General features: G+C 49.1%; 1 protein-coding gene across 10 annotated transcripts in view; it reads left to right on the top strand.

The window, feature by feature from the left end:
• Positions 1–4121: 4121 nt before the first annotated feature.
• The window catches only part of LOC133356781 (cyclin-dependent kinase 17-like), a 67556-nt gene continuing 52178 nt past the window's right edge, over positions 4122–19499 (top strand). For 2 of the 10 annotated variants that reach the window (XM_061574453.1, XM_061574452.1), the window contains exon 1: positions 5316–5416. In XM_061574453.1, the coding sequence (XP_061430437.1) occupies positions 5321–5416 (96 nt within the window). In that variant the 5' untranslated portion in view covers positions 5316–5320. Of the gene's footprint in view, positions 4243–5315; positions 5417–5474; positions 5733–19499 lie in introns of those variants that run through there. The other 8 variants (XM_061574462.1, XM_061574461.1, XM_061574463.1 and 5 more) reach the window with 8 other exon arrangements.

The raw sequence follows: 19499 nt of genomic DNA, 5'->3' as shown, positions 1-19499 counted from the left end.
GTTTGTATTTCATACAGGGACGCAGTAACCTTAATTGTCTAGCATTTACCGAATTGGCTTTTAATCATGTTTCAATTTATACTACGTAAATAGTAATGTAATTTGCACATTGCCGTCTGAGTGCTGTATTGTCCGTTTAAAGGTCGTGTTTGTTTTCGCAAGTAAAGGTAATTTCAGCACGTCACGTGTTCCGTTGTTTTTACTACAAGTCACGCGGTGAGCCAGACAGTGCTGCCCTTACCAGACAACCGATCCTGCCATTGTAATGTGGAAATGACAACACTGGGTGGTGACCTCCACTGGAGATGTCAATCGGCTGCCTGGGTCTCCCTGCTCGTCATTAGAGCAAGAGTTGGCACGCCTCTCCCTGGGTGGCTCTGAGCCAGTGGTGGAAATTACCCATTCCTCTAGCATCACACCATTTTAGCACTGGAAAACCTCGCACTTTCCACAAAGTGGGACCTATTTTATCTTCAATCTTGATTTGAAGCTTTCGTGACTGCAGGAATCCATACTCTTTGGTTCTTTTGTTAAAGTCACGTAGGTAGAAAAATAAAATAAAACATGTCACGACGTTTCGATCGCAACACAAGTGGTCATCCTCCAGCGGAAAAAAACATTTTATTTATATAAATCACCTCTTGTTGGAACTGCTCTCTCGCTGGTTCAGCAGTTCCACTGCTGGATTATTTTTTTTCCGCCCGAGGACGACCGCTTGTGTTGCGATCGAAACGTGATATTTTTTTATTTTATTTTTACCTACGTGACTTTACCGAAAGAACCAGAGTATTTTTTATTCCCCATGGTTTGTGGGAGCACATCTCCACTCTGTTGTATGTTCTGTCTCAGATGATGTGTGCATTAGTTATAATGCCTATGAGCAAGCCACCCTGAATCCACCTAGTCTCATCATATATCAGAAGCTAGGCTGATGATCAGAATTACACACATCAGCAACATTGCTCCCTCCGACAGAACTTGTCAGGACCCTGTTGCAAAAAAAGTTCAGACCAAATGAGGATGCTTTCCGAAGTAAACAGGCGTAATCTTAAAACATTGTACAGGAATCGAATTATGGAATATGTGCAGAGCTTTGCCGGTTAGTGTATCGTGTACATGGATTGGATGGCTTATCGCTGATGGACTTAAAACACACTCTGAAATTGTGCAGAGACAAATAGAGGTCAAGCTCCTTACCTATGCCGCTCCCAGACACCAGAGGTCGCAAACGGGTTTTGATTCCTTACCCGTACCCGGCCGCACCAGGGTCGAAAACGGGTCCCTGTACCCTACCCGATACCAGGCTACCCGTACCCGGCCGGGTATCGGGTAGGGTACGGGTACCCGATTGCGACCTCTGGGATGAAGCCATGTTGCAGACGCGGGTGGGTTGATTCTAGGAACTTGAATTGTGAGAAGAGACAAGACGTTGGGAAATGAGTGACAAACGGTGACTCACCAGTGACTCACGGCCTACCCGTACCCGGCTGCACCAGGGTCGCAAACGGGTAGCCGGGTGTCGGGTAGGGTACGGGTATTGGGTACCCGGTTGCGACCTTTGCCAGACACCGCGGGACATGAATGGGTCTTGTGTAACGTGGACAGCCGCGCCTCGGACATATCAGGAGGGGGCGCTACGGGTTCTCGGCCAACGGAGGCGAGGAGGCTTCCGGCTCGTGTCGGGCAGCCCACGTGGGCTGGCTGCCCGGTGGTGGCGAAGGGGAGCCCATCTCAGAGCAGTTGCAACCATGGGTGGAAAAAACCCGATTTTTCCAGCGGCAGGCATCGGGTTTTTTCTTTAATACAATTAAACCCGATTTCGGGGAATTAAAACATGGTTTAATGAATACGAAACTCTGATGCAAGGCTTAGGCTGCTTCCTCGTCGGTGCTGCTATCGTACTCGGTGCTGCTATCGTACACGGGGGGGCCGTCGGGCACGGGGTAGTCGTAGAATGCGGCGGGCATGTTGGTCTTGATGAACACGAGCTTCTCCTCCACAATCGTGGGCGCCAGTGAGTTCCTTGGCTTGGAATGGATGAAGCCCATCGTTGAGAAGTGCGGTTCTGCAATTAGAACCAATTAAACCAGATTTCTCCCAATCTCAGATGTTCTGGTTTAATATAAAAAGACAATTAAACCCGATTGTAAAAAACCCGACTGTGCCACCCTAGGTTGTAACATCATCATGGGACCTCCTTTGCCAGTACCAAAATATGAGAACAGGTTTTCCACCTTTTTTCTGGCAACAAAACAGGTGTTAAGATGTTGAAACACCAAACTGAAACCTTTTACAAGGAATCATGTCTGCATTAACCACAATACTTGTGGTCAGAACGCAATAAAAAACACACACTGATAATATTTGCATTGTCTTTGAAACTGATTGGTCCACACCAGAGACAACTTTCTTTGGAGCCTAGTCTCAAAAGGTGTTAGACCAGAGGACGCCAAAGGCTTTCATGATTCCTTGTTAAAAGGTTTCAGTTTGGTGTTTTAACATCTTAACACCTGTTTTGTTGCCAGAAAAAAAGGGGAAAACCTGTTCTCAGTTGTAACCTTTTTTGTGGAGCACGGAGGCCGAGGAGAATTGCGTTTGAACAGCCCTGGGCCATGAGAATATTCTACATGCCGATGGCGGGGGTGAATGTCTCAATTGGTCGATCATGGTCGACTTCCCCAGCAAGAAGACCTGGGTTCGACTCCCAACTCGGACTCCTCTCTGTATGGAGAGGCGTCCTGCTTGGGGTTTCTCCCAAGATTTTTTCTGTTGTCATCCCATAGCAAAAAAAAACTCAATGATTGAAATTGTATTCTTTGAGCCGTTCGGTAAAGCCACGTAGATAGAAAAATAATAAAACATCACGACGTTTCGATCGCAACACAAGCAATCGTCATCAGGTGAAAAAAAATGATTTAATATTTTAAAAAATATATATTTTTTACCTCATGACGATTGCTTGTGTTGCGATCGAAACGTCGTGATATATTTAAATAATTTTATATCTACGTGGCTTCACCGAAAGACCCAAAGAATATGAATTCCCGCAGTCACGAAAGCTTTAAGTCAAGATTTAAATTGTCCGAACTTCCCAATAATGAAAATAACCTGCAATGTCCTCTTGGGATTCCACACACGCCAGCAGCAACATCGCCCACTACACGCCACAGTATATGACCCCCCCTCCCCCCCGTGAACAATTGACAGCACCCTCCTAAACAGAGAGAATCGAGACCGAGTGAGGCTTGCTTGGGGTAAACACTCGTGATGACATCAATACAAACTGATGAGGAACCCACAGCACCGTCCTGCGGCAGACGGAGCCAGTGCGTGTCCCTGAACCCGAGATGCTGCTGCTGCCTGCTGCCGCAGATGACGACTCCACCATCAACAAAGGTGAGTCTCGCCAGGGGTCAACAGGCACGGCGTGTTTGCTTTGGCTACATCAGCGGGCACACGAGAGAGAGAGAGGCTGGGCCAGAGTGAAACACGAACTCGGAGGAGCACGTCGGCTCCGGCTCGCCAACTCGGTCTGGATTTGCCGGTTCGATTTCCCGGCGCGGCATGTTTCTGAAATCCGCTCCTTGACCCCTGCCGCGGCTATGGGGCCGTCCATAAATGACGTCACGCACCTAGGGGGGAGGTCAAATATTTGTGACGATGTGACAAGGGGGGATTTGAGAAATGTGACGTCACATCAAAATGCGCAACTTTAAATAAATATAGACAACACGTTCTACTTAATTAAATATACTTTTTGATAAATGTTTTCTCCTACAACATCAGAGTGCAGCGCCACATTAAATACGCACTACAATGACAACAGTTTAAAGCGATTCGAAGCATGTTTTATTTTCAAAATGGAAATATGGTTTTGGGGGGGGGGCAGAGCTTGGTGACGTCATATTTGAGGGGGGGGGTCAAAAAATCGCGTGACGTCATTTATGGACGGCCCCTTGACAGGTACACGTTAGCGTGGTCTTTACATCCCCCTCACAGCCCCGCCCCTCACAGCCCCTCCCCCTCACAGCACCCACTCCCTCACAGCCCCGCCCCCTCACAGCCCCTTCCCCTCACAGCCCCTCCCCCTTAAAGCCCCGCCCCCTCCCGTGTCTGTGCGCGGGGCATGCCGGGAGCAGCAGCAGCAACAGCGGCGAGTGGCGGCGGCGGCGCTGCGTGACGGAGCCGCGCGGACCCCGCATCATCATCACCAGCAGCAGCATCAGCAGCAGCAGCACGCAGGTGAGGGACGCGGGGCGCCTCGTCCGCCCGCTCGCTCGCCCCTCTGCAACCCGTGCAGCAGCAGCCACAGCAGCTGTGGCTGGTGCTGCTACAGCTGCTGTGGCTGCTGTTGTCGGGGCGCTCCGAGCACACAGCGGCGTGTGCGGGGGGCGCTATTGTTGGAAGGGGAGTCGCGTGTTGTGGCGGCGCACTCTGCGGTGTCCGCCGTCTTCACGAGTCAACTACCCCCCCCCCTCCTCACCCCCCCTTCTCATCCGCCCCCCCTCTCCCCCCCTCCTTCTCCCCCCCCTTCTCCCCCCTCCCCCCCTTCTCCCCCCTCCCCCCCTTCTCCCCCCTCCCCCCCTCACCCCCCCTTACCCCCCTCCTCCCCCCCCCTTCTCCCTCCCCTCCTCCCCCCCCTTCACCCCCCCCTCACCCCCCTCTTTCCCCCCCTTCTCCCCCCCCCCTCACCCCCCCCCTTCTCCCCCCCCTCACCCCCCCTTCTCCCCCCCCCCTCACCCCCCCTTCTCCCCCCCCCTCACCCCCCCCTTCTCCCCCCCCCTCACCCCCCCTTCTCCCCCCCCCCTCACCCCCCCCCTTCTCCCCCCCCCTCACCCCCCCCTTCTCCCCCCCTTCTCCCTCCCCCCCTCTTCTCCCCCCCCCCTCTTTTCTCTCCTTCCCCCCCCCCCTCCTTCTCCCCCCCCTTCTCCCCCCCCCTTCTCCCTCCCCCCCTTCTCCCCCCCCCTTCTCCCTCCCCCCCTTCTCCCTCCCCCCCCTCCTTCCCCCCCCCGCTCCCCCCCTTCTCCCCCCCCCTTCTGCCCCCCCCTTCCCCCCCCCCTTCTCACAGTGCGCCGGGCCGGTGCGCGTTGTAATTCCCAGCGCGCATAGTCCGCCGCTCGTCGCCGCTGATTGGCTGGCGGTGGGGGGGGTCCCCCAGTGTAGTGCGCGAAGTCGCCGCTGATTGGCTGGCGGTGGGGGGGGGTCCTCCGGTGGGGTGCGCGAAGTCGCCGCTGATTGGCCACAGGCCGCGAGGCCCTCGTCCATTGGAATGGCGTCGCGGCCTGCGGGGGCCGCCACCGCCGCCTGTGCGTAGTGGGGAATGTGGTGCGGTGATGGTGGCGGTGATGGTGATGATCGTGGTGGTGGTCATCGCCGGCGTCCTTCCACTCGGTCCCTTCCGCCTCTCGTCTCCCCGGTAGCCTCGCGGCTTCTCTCGGAGCGACGCGGGCGGCAACGCGGCAGCCAAGAAGCCCGGTGATAGCGAGACTCGCGGCTGCCGCTTTGTTGACGTCTCTCGGTGTGGCGAGTTCGTGACTTCATTACCGCCTCACTTCGTTAGCGAGTCGCTACGGTATCCAGTTGTGACACGCTGCCGTGCTTGTGTACGGGCATAGCAACAGCTGCAGCAGTTTCACATGCAAGCTTCGTCGATCCGACTTTGCGTCGTCGTCCTCTGTGTTGCACCACCATCACCGGCTCTTCTGGGTGACCACAGTCGCACACTGGAGAGGGTTTGTGTTGTTTTTAAATCCCCGCACTCTTCCCGAGTGGCTGCCTGCCTGTTTAATCACTGCGTAGAGGTGATGGAGTCGTGGTTCACTGTGTGGTGGAGTCGTGGTTCTTGTGTAGTGGTGATGGAGTCGTGGTTCACTGTGTAGTGGCGATGGAGTCGTGGTTCACGTGTAGTGGCGATGGAGTCGTGGTTCACGTGTAGTGGTGATGGAGTCGTGGTTCACGTGTAGTGGTGGTGTAGTCGTGGTTCACGTGTAGTTGTGATGTAGTCATGGTTCACGCGTAGTGGTGATGCAGTCGTGGTTCACGTGTAGTGGTGATGTGGTCGTGGTTCACGTGTAGTGGTGATGTGGTCGTGGTTCACGTGTAGTGGTGATGCAGTCGTGGTTCACGTGTAGTGGTGATGGGGTGGTGGTTCACGTGTAGTAGTGATGTGGTCGTGGTTCACGTGTAGTGGTGGTGTAGTCGTGGTTAACGTGTGGTGGTGATGTAGTGGTGGTTCACGTGTAGTGGTGATGCAGTCGTGGTTCACGTGTAGTGGTGATGGGGTCGTGGTTGATGTCACGGGGGGGGGGAAGTAACTTTGGAATTCCACACGTACAGTAGGAGTACTACTACCACACACGGAGTGAGGTCATCCTCCTCCCGCTGTGCCACCCCCACCGCCTGGAACACAGTCAATATATCTTCACTGCCAATGCCGTCCACGGCGTAACACTTCAACAACGCATGCCGCCTTCCTGCCAGATTTCCACAGCACTCGAGCAGTATCCACTCAACCTTCAAGAACCTCTCATGCAGGACCATCGCTATCTGACTTGAGGTCTTGCGTCTGGGTGTCACCCTATCACCTGTCTCTGCATCATGCACCGGTCCGACTCATCGCAAACTGCTCCTCTTCCTGATTACACCTACACCGATCCTCCCAAATAGTTGATCCTGTTTGTCCCCACTGTTGACTTGCCCCTATTAGATTATCAACTCAACCACAGTAGCATGGGGGCAGGGGTGGCTTGCACCCCACACCCCCTGATGGTCAAAACTACGACTTGAGGCGTCCTTGACAGCCAGCGTGAGATAGTTTTTCAACAGCATTGGGGCCCCACCTGACCGATTTCCGCACCTCCTGAGCTAATAATGTAGTCACGCAACTGGGTCAAGACCTTCCTCGTCTCTGCTGATGATTGACTGTCCGACACCACATTGTCATCTGTGGTATTCATACTCCTCGCCTTCCTCATGCACTTACCTTGCTACACATTCACACATCTCGTGTCTCTACTGCTGGTCAGCTTCTGGAAAGAGTGTGATTACTCTCGTCTGAAGCCCTCCTCATGGTGGCTAACAAACCTCGACAATGGTGTTTAGCTCCCAAACATTGCCACGTACGAGAATATCATTACAAATACACTCTTACATTCACGTTGAATTCCTGTATCCAGAGAACGAATTGCACTGTGCAGTCGTGGGTTTCGGCCTGGAGTTCTGATATGAGTAGCAAAGGAACTGAAGTCAAAGACAGTGATAGGTACCACGTGCTAAGGAAACTAATTCCAAACAACAGGATGCTTCATGAAGCAATCCTGCGGTCTCGGTTGTTCCTCGTGACGGTCGTAGACAGATTTGGGTTTCTCATCACTAAAACATCGACTCGCTGAGGCAGAAGGGAAGCTGCTGCTCTGATTACCGCTGGGTTCTACTATAAGAACAGTGGCCGGTGCAGAAACCACCTTCAGGAAGTGGAAGTTTACTTTAGCTTATCCTTAATTGACAACTGAAATTTAAATGTCACTTTAAGTATTTCCATGGAGGCAAACCGTTGTTAGGGCGGCATTGTCTGCAGTTGTGAGACACATGAGGTGAAGTGCTCCGTCCATGGGCCAGAGCTGAAATCAATACCCCACCTGAGATAGAAAAACCATCATCGTACCGGTTTATACGATTAATGAGAGTCATTTGTTTGTATCACCCACTCCAAAGATGGATATCGCGTAACTCACTATTATTGGCCACAGAAAGAAATGGGAACGATTTAACTTATGCCACCTCATGTGGTATTGACAAGAGAGAAATACGTTGTCTGTGCTCATGGGCTGATTGAGGAGAGCGCGCAGAGCAGCGGTATGCCTTGGTGTGGGGCCTGCCGCATGAGAAATGTGGCGGGCGTGTGAATCGCACGATGAACAGCCGTGCGCACCTATCCTGTGACGAACAAACATTTCACGCACATAGGGCCTGCAGATTGCATTCATGTCCAGCAAGGACACGTTCTGCATGCCCTGCGGCATGTAAAAATAATAATCGTTGATTTAGCGATGACGCCTTAACATTAATATCTTGGGGGCGGGGGGGCAGCACAGTAGTAAGCACACTACACTGATTACACAGTGACTTGAAATTGATTTCCAGCCAAAACTAACATCAGGGATGAGTGATATTTGAACTGCCCTGGCGCCTAACGCTTCACCACTCCACGCTGACACGCGTAGCAAAGTACAGTCAAATTATTCCCATGACCAACACGGTGTATGGGTGCATTCACATAACAGTGGATTGACAAAGGGTTGTACTTAAATAATATATCAATGTTTTCTCTAAATCGATTTGACATCACACTGAGAGGAAGAAGAACACATGAATCCGAGACGTATTGACTGTTTAGGAAAGTAAATGGCTTTGGCCGGGACATGCTGCGAGAAGTGATTTTGGCCAGTGGTTACAAATAACGATAAAGTGGCTGCCACAGAAGGGAACGTGCACAAGAGAATGTCCATCACGTATATGGAACAATGAAATCGGTTGTGTGCAGATGCTTCGTGGATTGCTACATCTCAGGACTGTTGGAGACGGTGATGAATCAGGGAAGAGTGGATTAATCCTGATTGATGATGAATGTTACGTGCAGGCCGGCTCGTAATTGGAAGGTTGTGAGTTCAAATCCCCATCTGGGGTCAACTCAGCCTGTCACTTATCCAGTGCTGATACTCTAATTTGCAAGTTGGTGGGGTGTCCGCAGTGGTTGTACTGTCGAGGGCCTGGTCCCCAATATGGAAATATGTCATTTGCACCCCGTGAATTGGGGCAGTCGGTGATACGTTTCAATGCATGGCTCATATAAGCAGGGATACGCTTACGGTTGGCTTGAGACAGAGCGAGCGATGTTTCAGTCGCACCTCGTTGCTGCAATTTGTCCGTTAAGCTCGCTTGCTGAATGCCTCCGATTAAGAGAATCAATACGTAGCATGTGCACTGGAGACTTGAAGCAAGAGGCACATGACACACTCGGCTGTGTGGACAGTGCGTGCAAGTGTGTCGATGTTCGCTTGACATGCACGACATCCTGGCCTTGCCCTCTGTTTTTCTACTAGACACCTTCTTTGCTTGTATATTATCAACATCAGTGCTCTTGCGAGACATGCATTTAACTCTATACTGTTTGGGTTATATCTGAATAAGGAATTGGCAAAGCCACAGAGCTATGTTTGATTGTTTTTATAAGCTTAAAAACACAGCATACCTGGCTTACGGATTGTGCTGCGGTTCACGTTTCCAAGAGGCCAGTTTCCATCACCGCAACCTACTTCCGTCAATTATACGTCAACTGTTTACCTCCGACAGTGGTCAGGTGGTTGTGCGTGAATATACTAGATAATATGATTTCCCTTAACAAATACTGTACTGACGCAGACTCTAAAGCTTCCAGATGGGGATTGCAGCCGTCATCTTGGTGACGGTCACGTTTGTATAATAGTGGGGCGGATGGCATTGTGGTAAGAGTGCTTAACTCATTCTTGCAAAGTCGCACATTTAAATCTCGATTAAGGATCAACTCAAACCGTGATGCCTTGTCCTAGGAAGTGACTTGCTCTGATCATGAAAACGTGGATTTTTTTCCACTGGCTTAGGGCTACTAGCAGAGGATCACCGTCCCAGAACCTGCAGGAGACGCTTTGACTTGAGTCGCACACATGGCCAAGCGGCAGCGCTATTGCCGCTTATTGCAGATGTTCGCTGTTCATGTCTATCGGCCACCAGAGTTAACACTGCGGGAATATTAACCATTTATTTGAATCGTCAGTGGACGTTCAAGATACCGTGACTTTCGAAGAGTGCGTCGCGTGTGCTCTTGCCACGGGACAAATTAGAAAAATTACATGCAAATTGTTGAATTGGAATAATCGCATAGTAATATGGCCCCTTCCAGTAAGACCATACTTGTCTGTGAAACATAGTGACTTTGCTCTAGTGTTCCGTTATAAGAAAGGCGCAACTACAAAATGTAAAAATTGTTTATTTTAATAAATGCAAAGTTTTTGTTACGAAGCTGACGAGCCAGTCTGCTAACAGATCCTCTAACACTGAGCTGATCTAAACTCACGCGTCTTGCTGAATGTGTCGTGGGGAGAAGCTCCCCCAGTTAGCCCCCACACAGCCGGCTGTTATTTTTGGAAACGCTTGACACTGACGGAGCCAAGCTCAGGCACCGTACGATGACAAATCGTGCGCGTGAAATTCTTCTACAATAATAGGGAAGGTGGTAATAGCTTCTGGAAACCCGCATGGCGTGGGAGGATCATACTCACCTGTTTCTGAAGGCAGCCGTGATGCGCCAGGAGGCTGGGTAGCTCCTCCGTTGTGTCGGTCAACTCGGGCTCCGGTGGAACTCCTCACTTGTCGGTTGCTATTATTATTAATGCATATGACTCGTATATCCATGTCTGTTTACATATTGGTACAATATTTTTGGCCTATATTTGTTTGATGTTTCTGTAACGTAATTGTATTTGTACTATGAACACTATAAATATTTTAATAATTTGTGTATCGAAAATTTACATTTCTCACGTGACAATTGTTTGTGTTTCGATTTCTATTTGCTTGATTGCTGTACTTTATTTTACGTGTTTTTGCTTTTATCATTTTGCTGACCCCCATTCGCTCCTGCAAATTAACCTCATCCTAATCTCTTAAATTCTCATCTGATTATACCACGTAACCTTGAAACTATTTAACCAGGATAGCATCCCTGAGTCTCCAGACTATTATTCAGGAGGGTTCTGCCAACTGAGTGATTTACAGGTAATTTCTCAGCATTGACATTTTTGACCAATACCAGCTACAGCTACTGTTTTTTGTCAATGGGCAGATAACTTAATAACGCCACATGGAGAGGTGCCAGATTCGGAAATCGAACCCAGGCACTTTTTTCTGTGAGGCACAAGTGTTACCACTGATGCCACTGACGGTGAGAGCCGCCATTGATTCCGTGTCACATCTGTTTTTTTGACACAAATTACAGCATCCTGCAGAAACGTTTTTGGGTCAGACGTAGGTCACGGGGTCAGCATGTATGGGTCCATTTTTTAAATTACGCCGAAACCTATTGATTGAGCTCTTGCTCTTTGTAAACGAGGAGACAGATCGATGAAAGCTTTGGCTTAGAGATGGGCAGCTTCGTCTGAGTGTAATCCACCTGGGCACATGCCAGGATATTGGGTGGGTATTGAGTTCGGGTTCTGGGCTATAGAGTGGGTGATGAGTTCTACGTCTGGGCTGTAGAGTGGGGGATGAGTTCTATGTCTGGGCTGTAGAGTGGGGGATGAGTTCTATGTCTGGGCTGTAGAGTTGGGGATGAGTTCTAGATCTGGGCTACATAGTAAGTGATGAGTTCTATGTCTGGGCTATAGAGTGAGTGATGAGTTATATGTCTGGGCTATAGAGTGGGTGATGAGTTCTATGTCTGGGCTGTAGAGTGGGTGATGAGTTCTATGTCTGGGCTGTAGAGTGGGGGATGAGTTCTATGTCTGGGCTACAGAGTGAGTGATGAGTTTTATGTCTGGGCTATAGAGTGGGTGTTGAGCTCTGGGTCTGGGCTATAGAGTGGGTGTTGGGTTCTATGTCTGGGCTATAGAGTAGGTGATGAGTTCTATGTCTGGGCTATAGAGTTGGTGATGAGTTCTTAGTCTGGGCTATAGAGTGGGTGATGAGTTCTAGATCTGGGCTATAGAGTGGGTGATGAGTTCTATGTCTGGGCTATAGAGTGGGTGTTGAGTTCTATGTCTGGGCTACAGAGTTGGTGATGAGTTCTTAGTCTGGGCTATAGAGTGGGTGATGAGTTCTAGATCTGGGCTATAGAGTGGATGATGAGTTCTAGATCTGGGCTATAGAGTGGGTGATGAGTTCTAGATCTGGGCTGTAGAGTGGGTGATGAGTTATAGGTCTAGGCTATAGAGTGGGTGATGAGTTCTTAGTCTGGGCTATAGAGTGGGTGATGAGTTCTTGGTCTGGGCTGTAGAGTGGGTGATGAGTTCTATGTCTGGGCTATAGAGTGGGTGATGAGTTCTATGTCTGGGCTATAGAGTTGGTGATGAGTTCTATGTCTGGGCTATAGAGTGGGTGATGAGTTCTATGTCTGGGCTATAGAGTGGGTGATGAGTTCTATGTCTGGGCTATAGAGTGGGTGATGAGTTCTATGTCTGGGCTATAGAGTGGGTGATGAGTTCTATGTCTGGGCTATAGAGTGGGTGATGAGTTCTTGGTCTGGGCTGTAGAGTTGGTGATGAGTTCTATGTCTGGGCTATAGAGTGGGAGATGAGTTCTATGTCTGGGCTATAGAGTGGGTGATGAGTTCTTGGTCTGGGCTGTAGAGTTGGTGATGAGTTCTATGTCTGGGCTATAGAGTGGGTGATGAGTTCTAGGTCTGGGCTATAGAGTGGGTGATGAGTTCTACGTCTGGGCTATAGAGTGGGTGATGAGTTCTACGTCTGGGCTATAGAGTGTAGGATGAGTTCTACGTCTGGGCTATAGAGTGGTTGTTGAGTTCTTTGTCTGGGCTATAGAGTGGGTGATGAGTTCTATGTCTGGGCTATAGAGTTGGTGTTGAGTTCAGGGTCTGGGCTATAGAGTGGGTGATGAGTTCTACGTCTGGGCTATAGAGTGGATGCCGTAGCTACTGTAGCCGTGTCCCTCCCCCTTGGTGGTGCCTGCAGAGAAGGTAAGCAGCAATGTGTTGTGGGGTCATTGTTGTGAAGGAAGAGGAGGAGGAGTCACGGCATCTGCGCTCGCTAACGAAGCAAGCGGCCCCCTCCGGCATCGGCGGTGTTTCCTCCTCCCACCGACACGGGGATTCTACCCATTGCGGGTGCCCTGCCCCCGTGTGTATTTTTCCTAAGCTCCATGGTGGGGGACAGACCATGGTGTGAGGTTTCACTTTGGCATTCACCAGCCGCTTGGTTGGCAACACACGGCCAGACCTGACTCAATGAGCAAGCGGGCGCGGCGTACGCCGGTGGGGGTGAGCGATGCAGCCACCCAGGGGATGACAGAACGACGTCTGCCGCCGCCGCCGTGTGGTAAAGGGCAAGTCTCACGGGGAAGTATTGATCGCTCAAACAACTCTTCATTTGGAGGGAAGGGACTGATGGCCTCTTGAGATGCAGCATTTTTAAATTACAAAAGGACATTTGGGTTGAGAAAAGCAAGGGATTTTAATATGAACTGACATTAACAGTGACTCACGAGGATCACTTGGTCTGGCTGGCTGAGCTTCAGGCACAAAAAAACAACCATAAGAATGCTTGTGGGTGCTTTTGTTTGACTCTGAGCCTCAAGCAACAAGAATTAATCCTAAGCATTCTAAAGGTGCCTAAGTCTGTCTGTGAGCCTGTGGTAATTAACTGAGCTCGATGAATGCCTTAGTCTTGCTTTGGCCATTAGCAATGAATCCTATGGATTCTGTTGTGTGCCCTAGTACGCTCTATCAGGCATTGACTAACCCTAAAATCTAGAATAATGCTGTAGTCTGGTGGCCAGAGCCTCTGACATTCAAAGGGAACAATCTTAAAGCTCAGAGTACCTGAGTCTGATTTAGTTTTTGTAGAAAACGGTTCTTTGTGGAACGTTTTGTAACCTAAGACATTGTTCAGCACTTAAGAGAACGAGCTAGCAACATTTCAACATTCCATGTTTTAAGGGCTTCGTTGCCAGAGGCCTTGCAGACACTCAGCCAGGAGGAAGGGCGCACAACAAGGTGCTCGAGTTGCAGCAGCAGCAGGTTATCGATGATGCGTTGTTATGCGCACGAGTCGTGCTTAACCGCGCACGAGTCGTGCTTAACCTCGCACGAGGAAAGCCTCCGGCGGCGTGCCACACACTACCTTCAAAAATGCAGGCGCCCATTACCGTGCAGTTTCTCTTTCCCAGGGGAACTGGGCTTGTGTGTGGAGAGTTGCGTGTTTTTGAGCACAGCGATGAAGAAAGGGGAAGTTGAATTGAGTTAACTTCAGTCTGGTAACTCCCCGCAAGTGATGTGTCAATAAGGAGTGGCATTTAAGTCTCGGATTGTTTGCATTGCAGGAGCAAGCAGCAGTTTTTGTTGTCTTGAGACTTGCCATGGCATACCAGATGTGGCCTGCTATGGCTTGGAGGGAGTGAACGTCATTCAAGAACATGATACTGTGATGGGATGGCCCACGTGTGTAGGTTGGAGGAGACACCCACAAGGTTGGCGACCAAGGGGAAGATTTACAGCCGGAGTTCCACACATTTCACAGCATTGGGATGTTGGGTCAATGTCAGTTACATTGTTGTTTTTTTGCTATGTGAGGAAATACTTCCAAAACAAGGGGTGAGAATAATGTTCAAACTGCACTGAGAAAGGCACCTGGATCGGGAGTCAAACCCCCAGGCCCTTGTTGCAGTGGCTGAGGCTCGAACGTTACCACTGCACCAACCTCTCGCTCATAATAAGTAATAGTTAAAAAATACGTTTTAATGAAATGTACCCTACTAGTAATGGAAGAACTTCACGACTCCAGGAAGTGGCCCCGAAGCTTGCCATAACGTAAGGAGCCGTGGTGATTTACAGCCAACATCAGTTGAGCGTGGACAATTAGACCCAAGCCGAAACATAACATGTAAAAAAGATCGTTTTAAACATTTTTTTTATGATGGAATATAGTATTGTCATCAGTATGACATAAGTATACCAAGTTTGCAGTCGATACCACATTGGGAAGTGGGTTAAAATTGGGTTGCAAGATTTGAGGATACATCGACAACAACAACAGAGTGAGTTAATAGAAAGCGTGTTTATAATGAAAGGGGAGGATATTTAGTTTGGACAACCTTGCCGAGAGACAGGTAGACCCTGTATGAAGCCGATATCGGCAGTCAGGTGTGGACTGTGATAACGAGGCGAGGGATGCAGCAGACGGAAATGATGACGAGGTAAGGGTGAATCGCCAGCATTGGCCATGATGATCTTTTTAATCTTAGCAGTGTTAGATTAATAGTTATTTTTTGACTTAAAGCTTTCGTGACTGCAGGGATTCATCTTCTTGGTTCGTTCGGTAAAGTCACGTAGAAGGAAAAAAAATGCTTTTATTTTATCATGTTTTATTTTTATTATTTTATTATTTCCCTTCTACGTGACTTTACCGAAAGGACCAAGAACATTTTTTTACAAGTTATTGTTCATGACAATGTTAATCATTAGCTATTGAATAGTCTTTGTGCTTCCCAGGCCACACGAGCCCATTGAGACAGCTGGTCTCTGGGATAGGGGAGACCTCGTGCATGGTGTTTGGACTAAGTAGCTAGTGTAAGTCAGGACTAATCGTATTAAGGACATGATCAGTTTCGGTGCTCGTATATTTTGCATTGTGGACAGTGACAGTAATAGTGCTGTGTTTTGGGATGATTAAGTACTTGGATAAAACATATTGTTGCTATGAGTGCTGCTGGTTTGAAGCTTTCGTGACTGCAGGAATCCATACTCTTTGGTTCTTTCGGTAAAGTCATGTAGGTATTTTATTTAATTTCTACTTACGTGACTTTACCGAAAGAACCAACGAGTATTATGAGTGCTGCTGGTGTTGAGCTTAAGGGTAAGAGCACAGGTCAGCACTCGCCTTGTGGTCTCGTCCGTTGGCTCAACGCCAACGACGAATCGATGTTGATCGTTGGTTGGGTCGTTATTTGTTGTTGGGTGCCTGGGTGGTACTGCTAATCTCATGGCGAGAGCGACTGTGGCGCCAACGGGCTCATGCGTAGCGTTGGTGATGCAGTTGGCAAACGTCGCATGGTAATTTTGCCCTTTACCAGTAATCAAGTTGGAATGTAAACATGTTTCGCTGTTAGCTTTCCTTGGCCTCGTTGCAGGCTGGGGGGTGGTGGTGGTGGTGGTGGAGGTGGAACTGGCAAGCCCGAGAGTGGGAGGAGAATTGAACCCGGGTCTTGGGCTTGTGTTGGAGCTTCTTCATTGGCACCCTGTCGGCACCCTGTCGGCAGCCAGCGCCGCACAGACGGGTGCCGACGTGACCCAGCAAATACACTGCCGCCGTTTCCCCGCCGAGCCGAGTTTTAATTAGTTAATTTTATTGAATATACTTGCCAGCAGGAGCGATGTTGTTGAGTGTATTCCAAATTGAGTGATTGACGGTGTCATTTTGTTTTAAATTCAGACCATGAAGCCAGCACACAATGTCCTAGTCTTTTTGAACGGAATAAGGGCATCTTTCACATGCATCGTGAAGCAGACGGTGCATATTTGAACAGTTGATACACCCGCATTGACAGCCACGGAAGCCTGCTGGATACGAACCATGAACCTCTGCAACAAGCGGCTAAACACGCTGCTACCGCTGGGCCATGTCACCGCCAGTCCGGGAAGGGGATTGTACTCAAGAGGCGGCATGGGAGCAGCCTAATTTAATTAGTGCTCAATGTAGGCGGCCACAGAACAACAGCCGCATTCATATTTAATGTGTTGTGAGGTGTCTCCGTGGTTATTGTGCGTGTGACTTTGTCTTTTGTACGTGTGTTTGGTGGAGCGGTGGTTTTGTAATTAGCGCACTGTGCTTCGAATTCGGAAACCTGAATTCTATTGCAAGTCAAGGCTAAAATAATTGACGAGCGATATCAGAACTGGTACTGACCCTCCCTTGGTTGAGTCAGCCGGAAATCAGAACTGTACCTGGTGTGATGTATGTAAACAACAGCGCTTGGGAGACAGATGACCCAGCAATGATGTTTGCCACTACACCCCTTGCACGTCACTCTGGCATTCACAGGCGCTCGCTAACGGCGCTTGCTCCTACGGTGTACGTACCCATAGCAAATCGGGCCTGCAGATCGTTATCGTGCATTTCCGCGACCACACGTTCTGTTGAGTTACTGCCCTGCACCTCTTTTTCCCACGCGTGAGTTGCACGGAAGGTGGCTTGCAGCTCGCAGCACGAGGCTGCTGCTTGCTGCCCGTGGCCAGCATGGTGTTGGCGCGTGCGTGCAGGCCACGGCACGCAGGTCATGCCATCGTGCGTCATGCTTATCTCTCCAGCACAAGCGCGGTGTGGCAATCGTTGGACTCAGGGCCCGCATGGTTGGTGAGGTGATCCTTTATCCAGGTTGAGTTTGAGCTTGGTTATTTTTTTTATAGTATACTGTACAATTGGATTCCAAGAAATGGCTCGAAAAAAGTTGTATTGGTTTCATCAGAATTTGTAAAAGTTTTGAGAGGTTAAATTAGTTGGACTTCTTCGTAAAAGTCCAATGCAGCGGCACCGGCATGGCCAAAGTTATCTCTCAAGATGATTGTGATCGTCATTGTCATCATCACCCTTATCATTGTCGCCATGACCACGATGTCATTTATAAACGTGAGTAAATAGTGCAGTTACTGTTGTCGGCTTATATTCCTACATCTGCCAATGCTTGGCATGTACGGTTTATTACTTTTCATGATCGTCATCATCATCAACGGGCATGATCTCCCCGCGTGGTCACGCGATGCATAAAACCTTCTCACTTCTTCTTGGTTCTTTCGGTAAAGTCACGTAGAAAAAAAAATTCTCACGACGTTTCGGCCACAACGCAAGCAGCCGTCCTCAGGTGAAGACCAGGCCTGTCGAGAACTTTGTCTTCTCGACAGACCTGTTCTTCACCTGAGGACGGCGTTGTGGCCGAAACGTCGTGAGAATTATTTTATTATGTTTTATTTTTTATTATTTTATTATTTCCATTCTACGTGACTTTACCGAAAGAACCAAGAAGATGAATCCCTGCAGTCACGAAAGAAGCTTTAAATCTAAATCTTCTCGCTTCTGCGCAGGAGCTGATCTTATTGCTCCGTCTCCACAGTGGCCGTCTTTGTTGGTGTGTTCTCTACTCTGGTTGCCACTCTGTCGTTAGTCTTGACAACTCACCGTCATCTCTGCTTGTGACGTCTTCTGCCCGAGCTCACTTTCTTAACACTCCTTTTGATGTGTTTTACTTGCATTTGCTCTCTGATCCATGGGTTCCTCTCTGTGTCTCTCGGGGTAATTTGAAGCAGTACCCTTCTCTCCATGCTTCTTTGCACACTTTTTGGCTTTTATTTCGAATGTCGTTGTCAGTGCCCAATGTTTGAGATCCTTGGACTGGTGAACGATTGTCAGCAGTAGTAATAGGTTTTTAACCTTTCAACTGGTACAAAAACTGACACCTTTATACAAGGCATCATGTTTGCAATAACCACAACACAAGCAGTCAAAATGCAAACAAAAAGAAACAACTCTGATGATGATAATGCACAGTGCATATCATTATCATCATCAGAGTTGTTTATTTTTGTTTGCATTTTGACTGCTTGCGTTGTGGTTATTGCAAACATGATGCCTTGTATAAAGGTGTCAGTTTTTGTACCAGTTGAAAGGGTAACAACCTATTACTATATTTTGCCACTGGTAAAGGAGGTCTCATAGTGATTGTCAGCTGCTTAGACAAATGTGAGGGCAGCAGCAGCCAATATACTCAGAGCGTGACAGTCTGCACTGTTTTTCCTGAGGTTAAAACAGCCGTAAGCTAATGCAGCACAATCATAAAATTGATCAAGTAATCGGGTAAAGTTACTTTGAATGTACTGACCGTGGGATACATTACATTTTCAGCATCGAGTGATCAATCATTATAGACTGGTTACTTTAAAAGTCACCCCTTCATAACTGATCACATAATTGCCTTTTATTGGAACATTTTAATGTTTACTGGCCATTAAAACATATATTTGAATAAACTACTTTGAAAATAACCTTAAAGTGAAGTACATTCTATGGGTGTTTTGTTCAGAGTTGTTTTTTTTAATAAATAAGTCCTGTTTTTGAGGATTTTGTCATAAAATCAGGTCTCAATCCCACCAGCCACCACCAGCACCCTCTGGTTTAGGTCTTGCCCTTGGTAATCTCTCTCCATGCCGTGCCCCAATATTCACAACATCCTCTAACTGATTACATCTATGATGCTTTCTTGCGACGTTCTGTTCCCAACCTCAACATATTTAACCTATCCTGCCAGGAAATGCCTAGCATCCTCCACATGCCTCTAGCCGGGCGGTGGTGGTGGCATATGCCACCACTGTGGAGATAGCGAGGTTCAGTGCTTAGTTTGGGCCCCCCGTGGAGAGGTTTTGTGTTCTCAACAACTTAAAAACTGCCGTAGTAGAACGTCTTTCCAAACTACTGCCATCAGCTCGTGTCCGTGAGCGTGGTTGTGTGAGCGGGGGTCCATGAGCGTGGCTGCGTGAGCATGGATCTATTCCTGGCCTCTGATGCCGCTCCCTGCCGGAGCCATGACTCTGACTCCCCTCCTGAACGCGTGCGTCGCGTGGTGCCAGCAGACACGGTGGCCGCGTGATGGGAGAACGCACCGCTACACACACACCCCTCCCACACACCACCCACACACCACAAACACACACCCCCCATAGACCCCAGACATCCCACACACACACA

The sequence above is a fragment of the Lethenteron reissneri genome, chromosome 55, assembly GCF_015708825.2.
Source record: "Lethenteron reissneri isolate LAM-NWPU_2019-01 chromosome 55, ASM1570882v1, whole genome shotgun sequence".
Lineage (NCBI taxonomy): Eukaryota > Metazoa > Chordata > Hyperoartia > Petromyzontiformes > Petromyzontidae > Lethenteron > Lethenteron reissneri.
This window is presented reverse-complemented; position numbering and strand designations above follow the sequence as displayed.